This window comes from Urocitellus parryii, chromosome 5 (genome assembly GCF_045843805.1).
Source record: "Urocitellus parryii isolate mUroPar1 chromosome 5, mUroPar1.hap1, whole genome shotgun sequence".
NCBI lineage: Eukaryota > Metazoa > Chordata > Mammalia > Rodentia > Sciuridae > Urocitellus > Urocitellus parryii.
This window is the reverse complement of record NC_135535.1, coordinates 106,683,342-106,707,874: the sequence shown is the minus strand read 5'-3', so window position 1 is coordinate 106,707,874 and position 24,533 is coordinate 106,683,342. Positions and strand designations below refer to the sequence as shown.

Below are 24,533 nucleotides of genomic sequence, written 5' to 3'. Positions count from 1 at the left end.
TTTTTGTCCTACAGAGTATTGCTTTGTGTAAATTTACTTCATTTTATTTATCCATTTATCAGTTGATGGACACTTAGGATTCACACAAATGTAGATTCCCTCCCCACCTTACACCCAAGGTCTTAAGCACTTAATTCCATTTCTTAGCTACTGTCGGTAGTACTACCATAAGCACTGGTGTATAGCTATCTCTTCATCCTGATTTTATTTCCTTTGGATATATGCTCAGCCATGGATTGCTATATCATATGGTAATTATTTTTGGGAGGGCCCTCTTATGATGTCTTTATATTTCCTTTGTCTGTAAAAGATAGTTTTGCTGTGTTCTGAATTTTTGATTGGCAGGTTTTACTTTCAGGTCTATGAAAATCTCATGGCACTTACTCTGGTCTATATGTTTACTGTGAGAAACTTGTCATCAGGTGAATTAGGCCATTCCTATGTGTTTGTTTCTTTTTGATTGCTTGAGACTCTATCTTTCTCTTTGGGAGCTGTATTATAATATGTAAAGAGCCCAAGTCTCCAGGTCAAATCTAGGTGCCCAATTAAATTTTTAGCCCCAAACAGAGACTTAACTCTCTACTTTATTCATAGTGTGCTGTCTGGGGCTTTGGGAAGCAAAGAAAAGGGTGGTCCTATGGCCACCAACACTGCAATGCTGTCACACACTAAGGCCACAGCCTGCCAAAGCAACATAGAACTGGGGAGGGACCAAGGCCCTCAGTGCTATGAGCTGCCTACTGTTGATGTGGACTGACGGACCAAGACTCCTGCAACCAGCCACAGGTTCTTCTTGAGTCTGTTGCACCAGCACATAGGTCTTGCTCTGCCTGTGAGCTCTGTCCCTAATTCCTACAGAGTGCTGAGTATCACCATGGTGGGCCTGGCACTGAGCTCCAAGACAAAGTCCTGTGCCAGCCTTGTGCCCTGCTCCTTAGCAAGTGGAGTCTTGCTTCCCCCTCTGCCAAGGGAGCTTTGGAGGAGTGGTGGTGGAGACAGTCTCTTTGCTACCTGACTAAACACAGTTCCAGATTCTCAGTCTTAACACACTGGTATAGCAACCAGTGTTGGACAGTTCAGGGTACCAGGTTTCATTCTGGCAGGACTTGTCCCAGATTTTAAGTCCATGGCCTGAGCTTAATTTCTTTTCCAGTCCCCAAGAAGGATGCATCTATCTTCATGCTGGGCTGCTTGAGGTTGGAAACTTTTAATCTTTCTCCCTTTTGAATATGTCTTTCTTTTTAATATACTAAAACAGGTACTCACCTGGTTTATTGTCTCTTATCAAGCTAGTTTGGTGTGTGAATAGCAGTTTACTCAGTGTTATTTGTGGGAGATCACTGAATAAATATCCTGGACCTAAACTACATGATATCTTACCATAATAAACATGCATTAATATTTTATGGTATTCAACATTGATTAGCCAGGGCTGGGTTACATTAACCTTCCTAAGTATGAGTTTATACAGATGTTGCTTTTAAAAGGAAACGTAGAGAGAATCTACTGTAGTAATAAGGAAAGCCTGTGACTCAGAGCATTTCATTCACAGTTCTCTGGTTTTTCCTGCCAATGTGTTAAGAATTCTGAAGTCTGAATCTGGAAAGGAGAATTACAACTTTGCAGTAATCCAAAATTCTCCTGTGAGGTGTTCAATCCCAGCCCCGTGCCCATAAACATATTAACCCAGTGCAAAAATATCTCTGGCTATACATATATAAACACTCAATTAAACTGAGAAAAATAGAGCCTCATTTTTGCATGTCTTTTGAAAAGTCCTTCAAACTGGGTGTACATGGTAATTTATGTGTAATCCCCAAAATAGTAAATTAGAGAAACAAAATTATGAAGATTGATTGTAAGGAATCATCCTGTAACAAACCCATCTTATCAAGAAAGAGAATTGAGAAAGGAAAGGATAATATTTGAAGTTTACAAGAAGGAAGACAAATGAAGCCCATCATTTGCAGCTATTTTGAACACTCAGGGTCTGTGAAAGAACCTCTCTGTCCTCCTTGGACTGTTCATTTCCTACTCCCCCAAGGGTAAGACACTCACTTATTCAGAACTTTTCATTCTCCAATACAGTGGGGAATTCACTGGCCATACCTGAGCAGATGGCTCCTGCATCCATCTTGTGTGTGCAGTGGTGTTGCCCCCAGCCTAGAGAAGGGCAGTTCCACACATGGGACTCCTTGCCTGTGCACTTCAGGTCATCCAGCCAGATGGGCCCTGATCCCTCCCCAAAGAGTGCCTCATGCACGGCATTGAGGGCCTCACCACAGCCCATTTGTCTGCACACCACATGGGCATCGTTCAGGTCCCAGCTGAAGTCACACACAGTGCCCCAGGAATGCTGGTGAAGGATCTCCACTCTGCCTGCACAGCGACTGCCCCCATCCACCAGGCGGAGCTGTGGAGTCTCTGAGAAGAAAGAATCATGTCAACATTTGCATTTACAAAGCGAATGAGAAGGGTTCTACTCCCTCCCACAAACTAAGCTTTCAGAATGCAGAGTTTGCTCGGTAAGACATGGAGTTGTCATATCTGGGCAGCAGCTAGGTCTCAGTTTGTACCAAAACAAGTAGGAAAATTAATTGTGTAAAAAAAAGGAATTAAACTCATTGTAATCTAATAAGTAGTCTCAAGTAGAAGTTAGGTCCTATCAGAGGTAAAGTTGTTGTTGGTAGAGTTCTTCATAAGGTGTGATAAAACGTTTCTAGACGTGTCAGGATTCCTACTTTGAGAAGTTGAAAGTATCTTTTGTGTGTGTGTGTGTGTGTGTGTGTGTGTGTGTGAATGATCTCTGAGATTCAATGTAATGTGCCAGCATCTGAAATGGTTTCTAATAAAGCATGCATGTTCAAGTGTCAATGGTTTGAGATTTGGAAGAATGAGAGCACAGCAGACGGAGTAAGAAATGGGGATGAGATAGATCATCAGAAGTCTCAGGTGACCACTATGAATCCAGGGAAATACATAATTATATAGATATTAAGACTGAAAATGAATGGATCACAAGTCAGATTATGGTTTCCTTCAAAATATTTCACTAATGATTCTACATTTCAGAGTTCAGATCTGAATATTTTGTTTCAAATCTGTGTTCACTTTAGGTAGACTGTGCAACCTACCAAAAATATGATGTCAGATGCTGACATTGCTCAGATGCCACTAGGAATCATTGAATGTTACTTTTTAAAATAATGGCTTGGATTTCCTGTCAGGAGTTGTTGTTATTCAAAAATAGGAGTTCTTAATGAGGGAGGGAAATTGCAGAATAGAATTACCTTTGTTGTGACTCTGAGAATGAAAAGAATAAGGGAACACAGTGGAAACTGTATTCTAAGAAAAGAAAGAGAAGACTTGGGACTAATTAAAGAAATTATTAGAATTCTAAATAATCCAGAGAAGCATTAAGGCAGCCCATAAAAATGTACAAAGTAATTTACAGGATCAACTTCAGCTGCCTGGTGAGGGAGGCAATCTGCAAGCATAAGGTAAGCTGGAGAGTGCAGACAACCCAGATGGTGTCAGCAGAGCAGCAGTCTTAGCTGTGGGTGAAACACATGGTTCTTATAAGCTTTAGATCAAGTTTGGGGAATTGTTCTGAGAGAGACTCCTCCTGCACAACAACAGAGCTTTAGAGAATTCATGACAATGTTCTACGAGCTCTCATAGTGCCATAAGCAGAAGCTATCTTGAGAAAGGGCCTATTGTAGGGAATAAACTGTGCAGGGATTAGAAAATATAGGTCAATTCAGGGTCCCTGGGTCACCTTGCTACAGTGATGGTGGGGGGAATGTTAGCACTCTATTGTCTCAGATAGGGAGAGTGCCTGTTGCAAACAAACTGAGAGGATTGAGTGGCAGGAAAGCCACTGGAAGCCTCATTAGGAAGTGGTCCTTCTCTCTGTGAAGAATAGTGATTCCATTCACATGTGCTTGCACATATGGAGAGAGCTCAGAGAACACATCTGACAGTTCACTGCATTCCCACATCCTCTCTCCACGGTGGAGCTCAGTGGTTTGATTGCTTACACCACTTTTCACAGGCATTCCAAGGATTGATTCACCATGACTAGGACACTTCCATGGCCAATGACTAGAGGCCTCTGGAACAAGTGTGTGCCAGTGTGTGCCCACCAGTTGGATTCTCAAAGCACTTAAAGAAGGACTTGTGGTGACTTTGACTTCTGTTTTGCAATGCTCCCCAGGTTTGCTAACAAAATCCCTGTGGTGTGATGGCCAGCCCCATCAACCTTCCCTTACCCTCCAGGAAATGAGGAGCACAGTGCAGCCAGCACATCACACCAAATCCCAGAATATTTGGTGGAAAGAGGAGGAACTACAATTGGTTTCTTTTGTAGGCTACTAACCCCACATACCTGGTGCATTCAAATGTTAGCTCACCTGCAAAGAGGTGTCTCCAGTGTAAATATTTTACCTGGGAAGAATTTTTGACACATTTTAAATTATTTATATCTTATTATATTAAACTATTATTTATATCTTATTATTTTTTAAACTATTGATTTATTTTAAAAAGTCTTTAAAGGGGTTTTCTCTTTTTTATTTCTCATTTTTCTGTTTCTTCACATACATTTTTCTTTTTCCCATTCCAAATATTCCCCCTATTTATTTTCCTTCTTGAATTAATTTTTCTTTTATTAACTTTTTACTCCTATTAATTTATTTTCCCCCTTATCCATGGTTACTTCTATTTTAGTTGCTATTGAGTAGAATGATTATTACTGTATTTATGTAGCTTGTTAATTTTATGTTGTCGTTATTGTTGTTTTTTTCTTCTTTCTTAGTCATGATGGTGACCATATATGATCATATATGAAAAGCACACTTCAAAATTAGAAGAGACAAAGAAGGTAACTACATAGTGGTAAGTTGAAGATATAATGATTATAAATGCATATGTAATAGAACACAGAATTTTATAAAACAAATCTTATAGGATATAAAGGGAAAATAAACTTGAGCAAAATGCTAGTGGTATCTTAATATGTCATTCTCACTAATAGACTGGCCATCCAGACAAGACATCAACAAGCAAACATAAGGTTAGATTACATTATACAACAAGTGGCTGTAACACGTATAGAGTATTCCACCCAACAGTTGGACAATACACATTATTTTTATTTGCACATTGTGCATTTTCTAAGATACATTATAGTTTTGGATTTAAAGCAAGCATTAACCAATGCAAAAAATGTAAATGATTTATTGCATTTTAATGGACTACTATATAAAAATTATGACATAATGAAACTGAAACTGACAATAAGAGAAATTACACAAACACATATATATTAAATAATACACCTTTGAATAAACAATAGATTATTGAAAATATCTTCAGCCTGAATTTAAAAAATTCATAGAAGTTAATTGAAATAGAAACACAAAATATCACAATTTGTGGGATACAGTGAAAGCAGTAGTAAAAACATCATTTATAACTATGAGTACACACATTAAAAAAAGAATGGAGGAATTTCAAATAAATAATGTAATATTGTACCTCAATGTCCTAGAAAACAAAAACAAATGAAATTTTTGTGTAAAGGAAATAAATTGTGTAAAAGGAAATAAATCCTAAAAAATCAGAACTGAAATAGATTAATAAGGAACAAAAAGAGCAATAGAAAGGATCAATAAAACAAAGAGTTTTTCCTTTCAAAAAATAAACAGAATTGGCACACCTTTAACAAAACTAGCCAAGCATGTAAAATTAGAGATGGAAAGGGGATATTAAAAAAGGCAGCATTGACATACAGGCAATCCCTAGAAAATATTTTGAAAAGCTATTTTACAGATAATTATAAATTTAGATCAAGTAGACAAATTCCTAGACGCATATGTCCTACCAAAATTGAGGTATAAGAATAGAAAAAAATCTAAACAGATCAATAATAAGAAATGAGATTCAAACAGTAACAAAGTCTTCCAATGAAGAAAAGTTCAGGGTAGAAGAAATTGCCTGCCACTTTTAAAAACTAAAACCAATGCTCCTCAAGCAAGTCCATAAAACATAAAGAAAAGATACTCTTCCAAACTCATTCTGTGGAGCCACCGAAATTTGATAAAAACATGACAAGAACAAAAAGAAAAATATAGCCAAGTATCCTTGATGAATATAGATGCAAAAATCCTGAATAAGATGCTTAAAAATCAAATTCAACACTTTAAAAATATGTCATGAAAGAGAGAGAAAGAGAGAAAGACACACATGCGCGTGTGTGCACACACACACACACACACACACAGAAGGTGGATTAGAGGAAGGAATCAGTTCCTCCACAGTTCATTTGCACTAGACTTAAAAGACTGCTCCTGATTGAGGCAGATAACTAAGGGAATTCACTGAAACTTAATAACGGACAGTAAAAGAAACCAGAGAGACACAGAAAGTCAGAAACTTTGAAAATAATATCAGAAAGAATACATCAGAGAAGCTCCAGCTTGGCTGGCAATAGCCACAGAGGTGGCTGCTGAAGGGAGGGTGAAACACATGCAGATAGAGAGAGGAAACCATGGTGGTTAAAAAAAAAGTCCTGGGGGGCCTATAGATTAGGAAACTGATCTTAAGAAACCCAGAGTCAGTGGAGGAAGTGGTTGAGTGAAAATCAACCAAAATCGCTCTGTCCATGGGCAGATAGTTCAGTGGGAACCAAAGTTACCTGCATTGGAGCCATTTGTAAGTAATTCATGGCAGCAAATGGAGACAGAGGAAGTTGCCAGGGAACACAGCACTTGCCTATTATGATCCCCTGAATGTGCCCCAACCAAACTGACTAAAATAGGTGCAAAGAAAAAATTGTGCCTGGAACATATAGGCTGCACAAATCAAGGAGAAAAATCTCCCTTTATTGCTTGTGCTCCATAAGAGCTACTTGGAAGATGCCAATAACAGCTACACAAGAGCATCTACACTTCAGGGCTGATTCCTGGTAATTCATATTCATAGTGGTGAATGTAAAACCTGTGGAGGTGTAAGTTGCTATAACCTAAAAGTTGATTTTGCTAGAGGCCCCTAAGACCCAGACATCATCCATGACCAGCATTTCCCCAGCAACAGGGGGTATGGATCAAATATTAAACCCGCCAGAGAGCTCCAAAGGTCAATATTTAAAAAAAAATTTTAGCTTTAATTTTTTTCAAATATTATTTCATTATGTTTTATTATTTTTTACTCTTTTTCCATTCTGTGAGATATTTTGTATATGTGTATGTGTTTATGAGGAGGGGCTCTCACTGTGTGGACAGGAGATACACATACACATATTCATATAAAGTAAAATTCACATAATTTTACTTTCATGTTAATTGTTTCCATCTTCACTTGCTTATTATTGAACCTTGGTGGGATATCATCATACAGTTGAGTTGTTTTGGTCTTAACTTTTGTCTTTCAAACCTTGACTTTTTTCCTTATTGCACCATCATCACTCTCTTCACTAATAGCCACATTTTCCTGTTCCCTCTTCCTCTCATTTTTTATTGCTTTCAATTAAGTTTTTATTTCTTCTTCTTTACAGAAGACATCTGCTACCTGTCTCCTGCTTCTCTTGTGTTCACTTTTACAAATATTTCAAACTTTCTCTGGTTTACAGAAGTCCTTTGGAGAGAACATCACGATGCCAATGTGCCCCAGATACCGGATATGGAGCTACGAACTGATTTGCCCAGCTCAATTCTGGTCTTTCTTTTTCTATGCTCATAATTTTATGAATGGAAATGTTTACTCTGTACCATTATCTATTAGATACTTGTAAATTGCTTTTGTAATTGGTTGTTCAAAACATTACATAGCTCATGACATATCATCTTTCATACATTTGATTCAAGTGGGTTATGAACTCCCATTTTTACCCCAAATACAAGTTGCAGAATCACATCGGTTACACATCCACATTTTTATATAATGTCATATTAGTTGTTGTATTCTGCTACCTTTCCTATCCCCTACTATCCCCCCTCCCCTTCCCTACAATCTTCCCTCTCTACCCCATCAACTGTTATTCAATTCTCTCCCTTGTTTTTTCCCCTTTCCCCTCACCATCTCTTATATGTAATTTTGTGTAACAATGAGGGTCTCCTTCCATTTCCATACAGTTTCCCTTCTCTCTCCCTTTCCCTCCCACCACTCGTCTTTTTACATGAGCTCATAATGCAAGATTGCCTTGAGCCTCAGAGAAGACTTAAGACTTGAACTTTGAGCAATTTCAGAACTATTGAGATCATAGGAACTCTGGGAATGCACTAAATGTATTTTGCATTGTCAGATGAGTGTGAGCTTTTGGAGACCAGGGGACGAATGTTATGGTTTAGATGTGGCATGCCCCAAAAGCTCACATGTGAGGCAATGCAAAAAGGTTTGAAGGAAAAATGATTGGGTCATAGCCTTAACCTAATCAGTAAATGAATCCCTGATGGGATTAACTGAGTGGAGACTGGAGCTAGGTGGGGTGTGGCTGGAGGAAGTGGTTCACTGGGGGCATGGCTTTGGGATATGTTTTCTATCTGGAGGGTGGAGTCTCTCTCTCTGCTTACTGATCATTATGTGAATGGTTGCCCTCAGCCACACTTTTCCACCGTGTTGTTCTGCCTTACCCTGAGCCACTAGGAGTGGAGTGTGCTATCTATGGATTGAGACCTTGAAACTGTGGGACCCTAAATAAACTTTTCTTGTCCTATAGTTGTTCTGGTCAGGTCCTTTAGTCACAGAAGTGAAAAAGCTGACTAAAACACTTTTCTAACATATTGTCCCTTCACTTAAGAAACTGTAAACCTACTATTTAATAGAATTATATAGTTTATGTAATTTCTTCCCCATCCATCTTATTGTAATTATTCATACAGTGGATGACACAGTAGTCACCTGTTGTTTAATGCCTAATTTACATCACAATTTTTTATTGTTCTAATGATGTTAAATGCTAACCCCATGACGCCTATATAGGTCATCATTAACATTATGGATGTCAGAGTAAACACCTGACATTTATCTTAAGACTGTAGACCTATTGCTAACATTAGTACTTTTCCTAGCTAAGGAAAGTAACTAGGACAAATAAAATTCACAGAGTAGAGATCCTTCTGCCCAGCAAAACTTAAAACTCAGCCAGCAAATCTCACCCTGCACACATTATAGCCCCACCTGAGCCTCAACAATACCCCAACAATGAGAATGGGGAGACAAAACCCCCAAACCAATAACCATTCCTTAGGAGGAAAAACCAGAGGAGACTTCAGATCCTGGAAACCTACTCATATATCAAAAACAGAGAGAAAATCCAAGAACAAAAAAGTTAACCATACACAGAAGGACATGCATATAAAAGAGGGGGTGGACCATCTCAATTAATGAACAGGTTTAAGACCTCTGAAAACATGAGGAAACAAGCAAACAAATCTCTCCCCCAAATTCACAATATCCCAACAAAGGATCTCACAGATATGGAATTGGATTAAATTCCAGAGAAAAATGAAAGAAAACTAATATTAAAATGTTCAATGAAATAAAAAGGATCCAAGGAATGAATTAAAAGAGCAAATAAAGGAGATTAAAGACTATTTCAATAAAGTTATAGAAATAATGAAAAGAAATAAGAAGTCCTGAAAATTAAAGGTATAATTAATCAAATAAAAAATTCACTTGAAAGTATCTTTGGATTGCATAGGAAATGGAACTTTAGGCCTTCAAGGAAGAAATCAGGCTTTGAAGATGGGATATATGAACTTGAATTTTAAGTATTTTTTATATACTAAATATATAAGGAGTAAGTAATAAAATGCCTCTCCTTTGAGTCCTTCCAATGCTTTCTTTGGGATCTGTAAATATCATGTCCTCTCTATTTTGCACATGTGAATAGTGGTGTACAGAGAGTGGTTTGGATTTTAAATGTCCCCTAAAGGCCCATATGCTGAAGGCTTGGTCACCAGTTCATGGCACTTTGGAAGGTGGTGCACTTTTAGCAGGTATAGCTTAGTAGTGGAAGTAAGTCAGTCATTGGGTGTGCCTTGAAGGGGATTTGGAACCATGGACCTTTCCTATTTTTCTCTTTGCTCTATGACCACCATGGGGTGAGCTGTTTCCTCCACTGCAGGCTCCTGCTATGATATATGCCTTACTACAAGCCCCAAGGCAACAAAGACAAGCAACCATCTGGTGGAACCTCAATAATCATGAGTCATAAAAAAACCTTTCCTCTTTTTAAGTTGATTACCTCAGGTATTTTGTCACCACAATGGAAGCCTGACAAGGGAGGTTAACTGGCATCCATTAACTGTAAACAATGACAAACCAAAATCTATTTCATTCTGCTTCTACAAAGAATGAAATAGAGTCTACAGAAGGCCAGTGTACCTACCAGGTAAAAATAAAAAAAGATTTGAAAATTATAAAAAAGTATTTGAAGAAAATGGACATTTTTAGACACAACATGGGCTAAATACAGTAAAAATCCAAAGACTACCAATCATTTTAGCATCTATCTATCTACCTATCTATCTACCTATCACCTTTAAAATAATTTCCCAATTCAGTGTATGGGTTAATGGCTCATACTCTGAGCTTCAGCAACAGGGGACTCCTGCTGGGTCAGAGCAACCAGGCAAATTTGGGAATTACATGGAGCTGGACCAATGAAATTGGAGACTTGAAGGCCCCTGATACATGGCAGATTTTCTCCTGAAATATTTGCCTAAGTGGAAGCTGTGAAGGACAGGAGGCCAAAAACAAAACAAAACAAAACAAAACAAAACAAAACAAAACAACAACAAACCCGCCCCCCCAAACCTAGATCAAACCCCCTGGAAAGCAGACTGGATATTCCCTTATTCTCTTAGGTGCTGAGCAAACAGATCATCCCATCTCTCTATTGAAATCGCTGAGAAATTGTTTCACAGGCACAGAGACAAATCAGAGGCTGACTAACCTCTCCAACCTGTAACCAGGATGTTCTCCAGCTCAGTTTAGGTTACATTTAGTTGTTTTGGTAATGAACAATATCTCCACTGTCAAGTATAGGAATCTTTTTAGTTATAAGAAAATATGTCTGGAGTGAGTTATTATTTCATATAAAATTTCTAGTGTTCAGTCACCAATTGCATGTTATGTAACTGGGGGAGGGAGAAAAGGAAGAAAAAGGGAAATATTGGGAAACAATATTAGGAATGTTAAATTTTATGTTATATGTGTACAAACAGTTAACAAATCCCACCAATATTTACAATTATTATTATTTTTTTTTTGTAGTGTTGGGTATTGAACTCAGGACCTTGTGCATGTGAGGGAAGCGTCTACCAACTGACCTCTATCCCCAGACCAATTATGTACAATTATAATACACCAATAAAAATATGGAAAAATTTACATGGTATGTAAAGAGGAGAGACCACATGACAAATTAACAAAATGAAAAAATTAAGATCAGATGGGCAGAAGCACTTCTTTCACTGAATGCAACAGATAGAAACTGTTGTTTCTTACCAAAACACATACATAATGACATTTTATTGAACCCAACATTGACTTGAAAACACATGGCTGAGTGTCCCTTCCAATTTGAGTTTATAAAGATGTTGTGTTAAATAAAGAAGAGAACTGATTGTAGTAAAGATGAAAAGGGAATCCACAGCTCAGAGCTCTCCATCTGTAGTTCTCCTATGTATTCTTTTCTCTGAATTTGCAAGAGACTTGTGATTTTGTAGTAATCCAAAAATTCCTGTGATCCAACTCTGTGATTTGTTTATTGATATCTTCTGTGCCCATACACTTGCTAGCCTAGTGCAAAACAGCATCCCAGGCAACACATATGGAAACACTTCAAATGAGAAAAGCACAACCACATTCTACTCCTTTCTTCTAACAGGCTTGTTGTCTCCAAGAATTTGTATGTATTGACTTGCAGATGATTTGGATTATAGTAAACTTTTATTTATTTATTTATTTTTATGTGGTGCTGAGGCTGAACCCAGGGCTTCACATGTATGAGGCAAGTACTCTACCACTGAGCTATAGCCCCAGCCTATAAAAAAGAAAAAAAATTATAAGGATTATAAAGTTAATTTTAATTGAGAAGTTATTCAAATACATTATCTTTTTAAGATAGATAACTGGAGAAGGAAAAACTATAGTTGAGACTCACAAGAGTGAAGCAAATGAAGCTCATCACAATAAGAAACTGAGCAGTCTTGGTCTATAGATAGACTTCTGAGTCTCTTCTCACCCATCACCTCCTAGTTCCCCAGAAATCAGAAGCCTTCTAATCTAGAACTTTTCATTCTCCTAGACACTGGACAGTACAAGACAGTACCTGAGCATGGGACTCCTACATCTTTATGCCTGCTGTTGCAGTTTTGTTGTTCTTCAAAAATAGTAATTAAATTGAAAAATATCTAGTTGGACTGATCAAGGAAAAAATAGAGAAGACTCAAATTAGCAGTATCATAAGTGAAGAAGAGGGTAGCACTCCATTTAAAACAATTACCCATTATCCTTGATAAGAGAATGCTGTAATTCAGTTCATGGTAATTTATTAGACAAATTATTTGGAATAAATAAATTTCTAGAAAGATAAAATTTTCCAAAACTAGGACAAGAAAGAATAAAGAAAAAATCATTCCCAAAGAGGTGGAACAAAATGGTGCCAAAGATCTTTCAGTCATTATCTCCCCATAGACACATTTATTTAATTAGATATTCACACATCAAACTACTTTCACAAGAGTTGAGTAAGCCAGGCAAGGGAATATATTGCTTGGTTGTAGTATAATAATAAGAAAAGATGCATTGGATAAGGCAGGAAGAAAAGAGTTACTCATGTCACCCCCTTCTCTCCATCCTGGAGAGATGCCTCCTACATAAGGAGGGAGAGGGAATAAAGTCTAAATCTTAGACTTCAAGACCAAGCATCCATGGTGAACTTCAGTGCCTGGCAATATCCCATAGTCAGGAACTGATTCTCTTGAACTGCCTTAGCCAACAGTGCTTCACCACTCCTTCCCCAACCTTGGGCAGCAGGGCAGAAAAGCTAGCACAGAACTTGGAGCTCAGTTCTGGGTCCACTATAGTAAGACCCAGCACCAGGGAGAACCGAAGGGTCCCTCTACTCAGGCCAGAGCTCATACACAAAGCTTCCAGACCTAACAGAGTTCAGGGTAGACATTTTCTCATTAATAGAATGGATCCATGTTTTGTCCTACATCAGAACAAGTTACTGGGAGCTCCTGGACACACCCCTGAGATTGTGCAGATACTTGTGGCTGTGAGACTCAGATGGGGCTCAAGTAAGTGGTCATTTTGGCAGTCAAAGAACTGCTTTTACCAACACATCAGTTCTGGGTACCAGAATGTTGATCCAGCCTACATTTTCTGGGTGTAGGGAAGCATATTAATCACAGGAGTTTGCCTTGGAACTCAGTTTCAGACAGGTAAAATATAATACTGGACAGATCCTAACAGTACCTCTTCCTAGGCCAGTGCCCCTGAATGTAGAAGAGACACATGGCTCCAGTCTATTGGACTTTTATTGAAGCCAGCATCCCGTGTGGCTGGTTGCAGCAGTCATAGGCCATGAATCCATCTTGGCAGTACACAACTCATCAACTCATAGGAGTATTGGTCTAGGTTTTTCTGCAGTGTTGGCTGTGGCCTTAGCATGTGGAATAGCATTGCAGTGTTAGTCACCACAGGACTTCTCTCTGTATTCCTCCTCCAGCTTCAGACAGAACAACATGAAGACAATAACTACATTCCTGGGAAGTAAAAGGGAGATGGGCACCATCTATGGTTAAGAGCCTAGAGCTGGTCACTCCACAGTGATTCTTCCCAGGGCCCAGTATAATATCAGAGTATCTGAATGCAGGATACTGACCCTGGATGAGGCATCTGGACCTTTGTTCATTATTGAGTAAAGAAAGCATGGGCTAAGTTTCTACCCAGTATGAAAATAATAGAAATGTCTGCAGGCTCAGAGGAAATATGCAATCTGCTTAGTTAGCATTTGTGTACACTATATGTGTGTATGCATGGTGATGTCACATTGAACCCCATTAATATGTATAATTAATATGTATATTAATGAAGTTCTTTTAAAATCCAGGTTAGAAAGACTGAAATAAATGCCTAATCCTTCAATATACAAGTGATGCTACACACTACCAAGGATCAAGAACTTCTCAGGAAGTATAACTTTACCTAATGGTCATAATAAGTGCCAGAGAGTAACTATATGCTAACCATTTACAATATCTTGGATGGAAATATGAACAAGTGTTTTAATGAAACTCAATGAGCTTTCAGAAAGACAGAGAAATAAGTTAATATTCCAACAGAAAATTTGCAGAGATAGAAACAATTTTTAAAAAATAAAAGCAAGCAGAAATCCTTGAGATGAAAAATAAACTAAGTGAATTTAAAACCATGAGAGATGGCAGAATACCCACAAAGAGGAAAAAATTAGTGAGTTCAAACACAGATTATTTGAAAAGACAGAGTTGGAGAAGAGAAAGAAAAGATAAAGAAGAGGAAGGAAGAAAGCTTAAGGGAATTTTGGAACAGGATTAAAAGATTAAAGATAAGTTTTTCAAGGCAACAAAAGAAAATAAATAACACATAGGGATATTTTATGGGTGGAAATTATAAAATACATTGAGAAAATAAATCTTACTTTGAACAACCAATGGTCAAAAAAGAAATTGTAAAGGAACTTCAATATTTTCTTAAAACAGATCAAAATGGAGTCACAACATACCAAAACAAATGAGATGTAGCAAGGTATCTCAAGAAGGAAAGATTATATTAATCAATACCTACATCAAAAATAAAAACAAAACCATAAAAATATTAAATATATTATAATTGTGTTCAAAGAAGTAAAAGAAAAGCTAATTCAATATTAGCAGAAAGACAGAAAAAGACCTAAGCTGGAATAAATTAAGTAGAGACTAAAATATAAACACAACTAGGAGTGGGTTCTTCATAAATATTTAAAAAATTGAAACTAGGTGTGTGTGTGGGGGGGAAGAGTCAAATAAAATCAGAGACTAAAAGGTAGACATTACAATGGACACCAAAGAAATACAAAGGATCATCAGAAATTATTATAAAAACTATATGCTAACAAATTTGATAACTTACAAGAAATCAAGAAATTCTTAACACATACACCTTATCAATATTAATCACGAAGAAATAGAATACATGAAGATACACATGAGTAATGATTTAATTATTAATTAAAAGTCTTCCATTAAAAAAATCCCATGGGTCATATGACTTCAGTACTGAGTTACCCTCATATATGTAAAGAAGAATTAATACCAATGCTGTTAAAATAATTTCAAAAATAGACAAGAAAATTCTTCCAAACTCATTCTCAGAGGTCAGAATTCCCTCATATCAACATTAGACAAGGAAAAACACACACACACACACACACAAGCTGCAGGTCCAACATCTTTGATGATTATAGATGATAAAATCCTCAACAAAATACTAGAAAACCTAACATCATTTAAAAAGATTAGTATTATACTCAAAATGAGATTTATCCTGGGGAAGCAAATATGGTTCAGCAAACCCAAGACTGTAAACATGATACAACACATCAACATAATGGACAAAAAGACAAAATCATATGATATTAAAAGTATACAATAACAAATGCAAAAAAGGCCTTGAATAAATTCAGCATCCCTTTATAATAAAAAATCTGAATAAATTAGGAATAGAAGAAACATCCTTCAACATAATAAAGGCTACTCATAATATACCAACAGGTGAAATGTTACTGAATGGGAGAACTAAAAATCTTTCTCGCTAAGATCTAGAACAAAATGAAAATGCCCACTTTTGTCACTTTTGTTCAGCTTAGTACTGAAATCCTAGCTGGAGCAACCAGGTAAGAGAAAACAATAAAGGGAATACAAATTGCAAAAGAGGCTGTCAAATTGTTACTGTTTGCAGATCACAAGATCTTAATACAGAAAACCTGAAAGATTCCATCATCAACAACAATTAAAACTAGAAAATGAATTCAGCAAATTTGCAGGTTTTCCAATAGTGAAATATCTGAAACATAATCAAGGATCAATTCCATTTATGATAGCTTTGAAAATACTTAAGAATAAATTCAACTAAAGAAGGAGAAGATTTCTGTAATAAAAATTATAAAACATTAATGAAAGATTTTGAAGAGGACATATAGAAAAACACAAAGTGGAAAGTCATGCCATGTTTAGAGACCAAGAGTCAACATTGTTACAATGTCTATGCTATCTGAAGCAGTCTACAGATTTAAGCCAATCTCTTTCAAAATACCAGAGGCATTTTTCACAGAACTAGAAAAAACAATCTTAAAATGGACATAGAATAACAACAACAACAACAACAAAAAACCCTTGAATAGGCAAAGCCATTTTGAGCAAAAAGACCAAAGCAGGACTTATTTCAGTACTCAACTTCTAAATGTACTGTTAAGCTGCAGTAATAAAAAAAGCATGATATAGGCATAAAAAGAGAAACACAGAACAACAGAGTAGACATCATTACCCTGATACATGTACAAGTGCATGAATGGTGTGTCTCTACATGATGTACAACCAGAGAATTGAATGTTGCACTCCATTTGTGTATGAACAGTATATTCTGCTGTCATGTACAACTAAGTAGAACAAATAAAAAAATAAAAAAAAATAGAACACATAGCCCATAAGTAAATTCATACATCCATAGTCAACTGACTTTGGATACAGGTATTAAAAACATGCATTGGAGAAAAGACAGTCTTTTCTATAAATGGTGATAGAATACTAGATATCCTCATCCAAAGGAATAAAACTAGATCCTTACCTCTCACCAGATATAAAAATCATCTTAAAGCAAATTAAATACTTAAATGCAAGCTATGAAACTACTACAGAAAAACTTAGGAGAAATTCTTAAAAAAAAAACAGAGTTGGGCAAGAAACTCAGATAAGACATCAAAAGAACAGAAAGAAAAATAAAAAATAGACACATAAGATTTACAGAAAAGCTAAAGTCTTCCACATTGCAAAGGAAACATTCAACAGAGTGAGGAGGCAATAGACATAACGGGAGAAAATATTTGTAAATTATACAAATATCCAGAAAAATCTTATATATATATATATATATATATATATATATATATATATATATATATATATCACCCATTATATATACAATGGGTGATAAAATATGGGTGGTATATCTAAACAGATATTTCTCAAAATATATACAATGGACCACCAGGCATATGAAAATATGCTCAACATCACTAATCTTCAAGGAAAAGCAAACCAAATCACAACCGAATATTGCTGTATTCTAGTAAGAATGGCTATTATTAAAAATACAAAAACTAACAAGTGTGAGCATGTGGAAAATGTGTATATGCACAACAGAATATTATGTGGCATAAAAAACATGAGATCTTGCCATTTGCAAAAGCATGGGTGCAGCTAGACATACTTAGTGAAACAGGTGGAGTACAGAAGGTAAGTGCCATGTGAGCTTTCTGATATGAGCACTATAAAAAAAAAGTCAATCTCATTGAAGTGAAGAGTATGTTAGATGCAGCTGGAGAGATTGTAGGCATGGGGAAGAGGGGATGATAGGAAAAGGCAGATGAAAGGACTACAGGTTAAGTAGCTAGATAGGAGAAAGAAGTTCTGTTGTGCTCTTGAACAGTAGGGTGACTATCAATAATGTTAATGTGCTGTATATTTCAAAAAGCTCAAAGTATGGATTTTGAAAGGCTTTACCACAAAGAAATTATAAATATTTGAGGAGACAGATGTTTAATCTGATTTAAACATTGCAATATATATAAAATAAGTCACACCTGTATCCCATAATTATGTATATAGTTTATATTTTTAGATGTTAAAAATAACTACCATAGCAAATTTATAACCAAATTGAATTATTATTTAAAATTCCCCCACAAAAAAATCCCCAGGGCCAGAAGCCTTCAGTGGTGAATTATACCTCATAGGAAAGAACATTATATGACTTCTAGGTTTAGTTTTGTTTTTCAGAAAAGAAAAGGAAACACTTTATAATTTATTTTATGATCTCAATAAGATATAATATCAAAATCAAGGCATCAGAAGAAAATAAATTAACTACAAAACAATACTCATCATGAATATAGACACAAGAATCTTCAGCGGAACACAGCAAAGCATACTTAACAATACATGAACAGTATAATGCACCAGGACCAAATGGGGTTTACCCAGGAATGCAATGCTAATTATTTTTACAAAATTAAATGAAAGTAATTTACCATATTAGTAAAATAAATGAGAAAAATGCATGATTGTTTCAATGGACAGAAAACATTTAGAAAAGTTCAGTTTCCATTTATAATAAAAATTTTCAGGAAAGTAGGCATAACAGAGAATCTCATTAAGCTATAACAACATTCTTAAAAATTCCATTTCTTGTGTTAGAGGCCATACAAAGGCATGAAAAAGAAGGAAAAGGCATACAGCTTGTAAAATAAGGAGTAAATAAATAAATTTTATTTATTTTCAGACAATATGATTGTGTATGTGAAAATAGGAATCTGCAAATATCTGCTAGTACTCATAAAGCTGTGAGACATAAGCTCAAAATAAAAATTAATCATTGTAACAACAAAAATCAGAAAGCTTGATAATCTTTTCTGAAAAAAGTACATCAGACCACTTATTTCAATATCTGCTATAAACATACCATATTGAAACAGTATGGTATTGGCCTGAGGATAATCATATAGGTCACTGGAACCTAACAGGAGTCAAGAATCAAACTCTCATGTTATGCCTCCCTTCCTAAGTGAAAAATAATGACCAGTGAAGACACAAAAGGTAGTCAAAACCATTAGGAACTAAGGGAGAACAAGTTAGATTCACAGAGAATAAACATATTCATAAGAATTTCTTTTTTCTATTTTTATTTTTATTTGTTTTAATTAGTTATACATGACAGTAGAATGCACTTATATACTTTGATATATCATACATAGATGGGAAAGAATTTCATTCTCTAGTATTATCTTTACTAATTTTGTTTTTTCCCCAGCTTCCTTGAATTTCAATCAAGACTTTTTTTTTTCTTGTTCAACCCTCAATATGCACTAAGCACAAGTAGTGTTTATGCAATGAATGTATGTAATAAATCTGGGATTAATACAAAGAAAATTTCACCAGGACAGAAAAAAAAGAATTTTGAAAAGAGTAAATAGCACGTATTGAAGAGGATTTGTAGTAATGGGAATGGTAGTATTAACTTTGAAAACCTCCAACTGTTACTTAAAATATATATATATATATATATATATATATATATATATATATATATATATATATATATATATATATATACACACTGACAACATGATGTGACAATTTCAATAATACTCCAAAGCAATGAAAGGTATGACATGAATGTTTTAACATTTTTTCTTATAATAATGAAACTAGGAAGTCACTCAGCTGTTCCATAATAGGTGAATGGATAAATAAGTAGTTATTATGCAAAAAATGAATAAAGTATTTTAAAATAAATGTTATTCTATATGTTTAATGTATATAACATGATGCCATGGTAAATTATAGAAACACATGTATGTATACACATATATATTTACTATAGTGAAGCAAAGTATCATGACCAATAAACCACATACTTACCCAAATTTAGTTTTGATTTTTTTTTTTTTGCAAGAGAAGCTAAAATCTACTCATTTGGAATGAATCCATGAAACAGCATATTTTTATTATCTATATCCTCATGTTGTATGTGAGAGCTCTAGACTAGTTCATGTTACAAATCTGCTACTGTGTATCCTCTCACCTACATTTCAGCATTCCCCCCTTATCTCCCCACCCCTTATACTATATTGATTCTTGTCTATATAAATTTGTTTTTTTTTGGTAGATTCTACATTTTAGAGAGATCATACAATATTTTTCTTGCCCTGTCTGGCTTATTTCACTTAGCATAATGTCCTTGAGGCTCATCCATGTTGTGACAATTGGATAACATAAGCAGGAATAAAATATTGAAACATGCAATGACATAGGTGAATCTTAAAAAATATCTTGTTGAGAGACAGATGTATACTGTTTAAGAAAAACAGTACATACTGTTTAGTTCTACTTGTATGATGTATACTGTTTCAGAGAAATAGTACATACTGTTTAGTTCTACTTATATGAAATTTTACAATAGACAAAGTCACTATATAAAAACAAATCCAATAAGTGATATGCTGGATATTGGAGCTAACAGTGAGGGAAATTAGCTGCAAAATGGCATGAAGAAAATTTTTGATAAAAGAAATGTTCTGTGATTTCAATGTAGTACTTAAAATGTGTCAATTCTAATTAAACTGTATGCTTAAAGTGGACTTAATATACTGTTTTGTAATTATATCTTATAAAATTGATCTGTCAAATTATAAATTATATGCATACAAAGTAATACCATTTACAATGACATCAAAAATCTTCAAGTATATAGAAATAAATCAAAGGGAAAATATGCAACCACTATTGAGGGAAATTAAGAAAATGAAAGTCAGGAGTCATACTTGTGAATTGGAAATAGAGAGTTGCTAAGCTGTTAAAATTATCCCTAGACTGATATGGGGAAATAATTAACTGATTATTGAACACAGTCCCAATAAAAAGTTATGTTTTTGGTTTTGTTTTGTTTTTCTACTGGGAATTGAACCCAGGGGCACTTAACCACTGAGCCACACCCTGCTCTTATTTATATTTTATTTTGAGACAGGGTCTAGATAAATGGCTGAGGATGTCTTTGAACTCGTGATCCTCCTGCTTCAGCCTCTCAAAACACTGGGATTACTGGCATGCGCCACCATGCTCTGCAAAAAGTCATATTTTTGGAGGGAAAATTATCCAACTTATTTTAAAGTTCATTTGAAAAGTCCAAGAATATTCAAGCATTTCTAATGAACAAGAATAAAATTAGATGATTTATATTATGAGAAAACTTACTTATATTATGAGACAAACTTACTCAATCTTTATAAATTACAGTGACTAAGATGAAATGGTTTTTGTGCAAGGAGAAACACATAATATCATCACATAGAATATAGTGCATTGGAATCTGACCCATAGGACTAGAAACATCTAATTTATTACTTAGGCTTCACTGAATTTCATATGAAAGAAAAATAATCTTTTTATTTAATTGGTTAATTGTAAGTCATAAGTATAAAATTAAGAGGCTTACTTCATACTACAAACAATAATCAATTCTAAATGGATTGTGACTATAAATATGAAAAGTAGAATCATAAAGTTTTGAAAATAAAGTATTATATAATATTTTCATGGCTTTATAATTGTGAATATTTTATTCAGAGTTTATATAAATGTCTAACTGTGTTGGATAAAAGCAATATCAGATAATAATATGGATAGCAGCATCTATTTATCAAAAAACATCATTAAGGAGTGCAAAACCTCCATATACTGGCAGAAAAAATTTATAAGGAAAAGACAACTCAATTGAAAATAAGACCAAAATGTACAAAGTTGCTGTTGTGTATAGGATGGATAAGACTAGAGACAGACTGTACATCATGACTTTAGTTAATAACATTGTAATATGTACTGGAATTTACTAACAGAGTAGATTTTAGGAGTTGTTACTATACATACACCCAGATGCACGAACACACAATTTCACAATGTGAGGAAATGGAGGAGTTAACTTGATGTAGGTTGCTTAAATGTAGCAGTTATTTTAATATGTACAGATGTATAAAAACATCCTGTTTTTGTATATACATAAAAGCCAACAACAACAAAAAAGAAACCAAAATAAAAAAAAAAACTGCTCATGAAATTAATGTGTATTCTGGAAAAAATGGGAGAGTTTCCATGTATATTAATAAAATTAAAATACTTTCTCATCTGTCCAGATTCCATCCTTCTAGATTGAAATTTTACTGCATGTTCTATTGGCTACTACACAATGTATTAAAATGTACTTCCATGATTGTGATAAAGAAAAGTGGGCAAAAGAGATCAAGGATTTAATGAGATAACCTATGTTGCCAATAAATATATAAAATGAGTACCACCTAACCATTAGGGCTACACAATTAAAACCAGGAGTCAGTACAATTCTACACTAGCAGATGGCTAAAATGAAAAAAAAAATATTGGCCATATCAGGTTGGACAAAGTGTGAGGGAATTGGAGTTCTTAGATATTATTGGTAGGGTATATTTGCACAGCTATTATTTGGCAGTATATGCTATTACTTAACATCTTGTGACCCAGAAATAGTACCATGTACACAAACAACAGACCTGTATCCTCATGTTCATCAGAGGACATGAAAGAATGTCCACAGTAGCATTACTTGTAATAAATTCTAACTGGAAACTACTGAGGGGAGAATGGATAGATAGATATTCTGTGATATTGTTACACAATGGAATATTATATAACAATGGTAAGTAATGAAATACAACAAATTTCAACAATACAGAGAGTTTCACACTGATAATGTTGAACAAATGAAATAAGGAACAATGCGTCACAAACTGTATGATTGCATCAATGTGGTTCAATTAATGTGTGGTACTGGAAGTCGGGGAAATGATTAACCTTGCCTGAAAGGAGGCATGAAGTTATCTTCTTGTTGTTAATATTCTATTTCTTGATTTCTGTGTGTTTACATATATTCACTTCATGAAAGATCTTAGAGCTTTAGATTTCAATGTAAATTTAAAATAAAGATTCAAATCCAGACCATCTCTATTCACATGCTAAACTATCTCAGTAATATAACCTTCATGATACTTTACTGGTCACAAATGTTGTTTTAAGATAAAAATTATAAACTTTGAATCTAGAAGTATTTAACAGAACTCTGAGAACAGTGGAAAATACATATTTATTTACCTACTTATTGGTTAGCATTTGCCCAAAATAGAAAAAATTAGTAATAATATGGAAGTAATGATTAATATTGATAAATGTGTGTGAACACACAAATGGGGAGACTTCTGTTATAGCATTTTATAGACTGTTATGGATGTATATGCACAGTTTTATATCTAAAAATGGTTGTAATTCTAAAATATACAGTGTTCCTTTGTATTTCTGTTTCTTTCAGGAAGCCTTCCCTGACCACATCTAAGTAGGTTAGCTGACTCCCTATTGTGTTCCCACAGCCATCTTTACTATCTTAATTATTGTATATATCATAGTTTATCATTGTTACTGGTTTAGTTGTCCATCTCCCCCACTGGGCTGTGTCACTGAGAAGTGTGCCCTCTGTCGTAGCACTGGTGCCTGTTAAGGCACAATGAAGGATGATTACATCTAGCAATGCAGTGTACTAGGTACTCTAGGGAACCCTCCAGTATACAGAGGACATACTCCACAGAACAACTAGGCAGCAGGTAATGAGACCAGTCTAGTCTTGACATTTAAGATAGAAGCCAGCAGGAGAAACTGAGTGGCTCTAGGAAGAATTCTGAGGGAGCCCTTCTGAGTGTGTTATGCCTTGGAACTGTACTGAGAGGCAGTGTGGGAGCTATCATGGACACACCCATTAAATCTGTGCCACAGAAAGGGTCCAGTGTGACCTGGCAGGCTGCTGTGGTCACCTGGACTACTGGCAGTAAAGGCTCTTGTAACATCTTTCAGGATCAGGGAATTTTTAATGCTCTGGCAGCATAATACCAAGGTTGAAATTTTGCAAGAAGATGGGGCAAGTGTTTTAATATGTGAACATGTGTTTTGATAATCCGATTCTATAAAATGTTCTCTCTAAGGAAAAATTACATTTGTTTGAATGAGGTAAAATTTCTTCTCTGATGAGAAATTCACTGATCTTGCTGATGGAGACCAAAATGGAATCAGACCATTAACATTACATTTCATTTTGAGAGTCCACCTACACCACTAAGAGCCAGCACAGCTTTGCAGACAGGAAACCATCATGGGCATATGGCTAGAACCCAAGGTACTGGACATTCCTAGACATAATATATGTCTTAATATAAGGCATCGAGGAGCAGAACTTCTTTTTCTTGTTTTGAGGGATAGAGTTTCCCTAAGAAGAGGTACATTGACTTCTGAACAGAGGGGTTGAAGTAGGGAAGAAAAATTGAACAGAGAAGAGACAGAGAAGTGAGGAACATTGTTGAAGCAGGCAGGATCAACACTTGCAACTAGAAAAGCTGGCTCTCCATTGATGTGGCTAGTTCATTCCCATTTCAGGAGCTCAAACACTGGTAACCTGAACTCCACTGAGCCACAGGCCCAGTGGAGATCAGATTTCATGTAGGATCTGACAGTATCACAATGGAAAAAATTCATCATGAAGACTTTCACAAGCACAGGGTTCTTCTAAGCAGTAGATTCTTGGCATGTGAGAGAACAAACAAGTAATAGGAAGAGAAAAACACCTGCAGAAATACAAAGTTCTGCCCTTGCTGGGAA

The 24,533-nt window shown here is 35.4% G+C and overlaps 1 protein-coding gene across 1 annotated transcript in view; it reads right to left on the bottom strand.

Annotated features, from left to right (window-relative positions):
* The window catches only part of LOC113192964 (antigen WC1.1-like), a 186,353-nt gene that overhangs the window by 80,211 nt on the left and 81,609 nt on the right, over positions 1–24,533 (bottom strand). Inside the window, exon 7 of the mRNA XM_077799083.1 lies at positions 2,110–2,424. Within this exon, the coding sequence (XP_077655209.1) occupies positions 2,110–2,424 (315 nt within the window). The remainder of the gene's footprint in view (positions 1–2,109; positions 2,425–24,533) is intronic.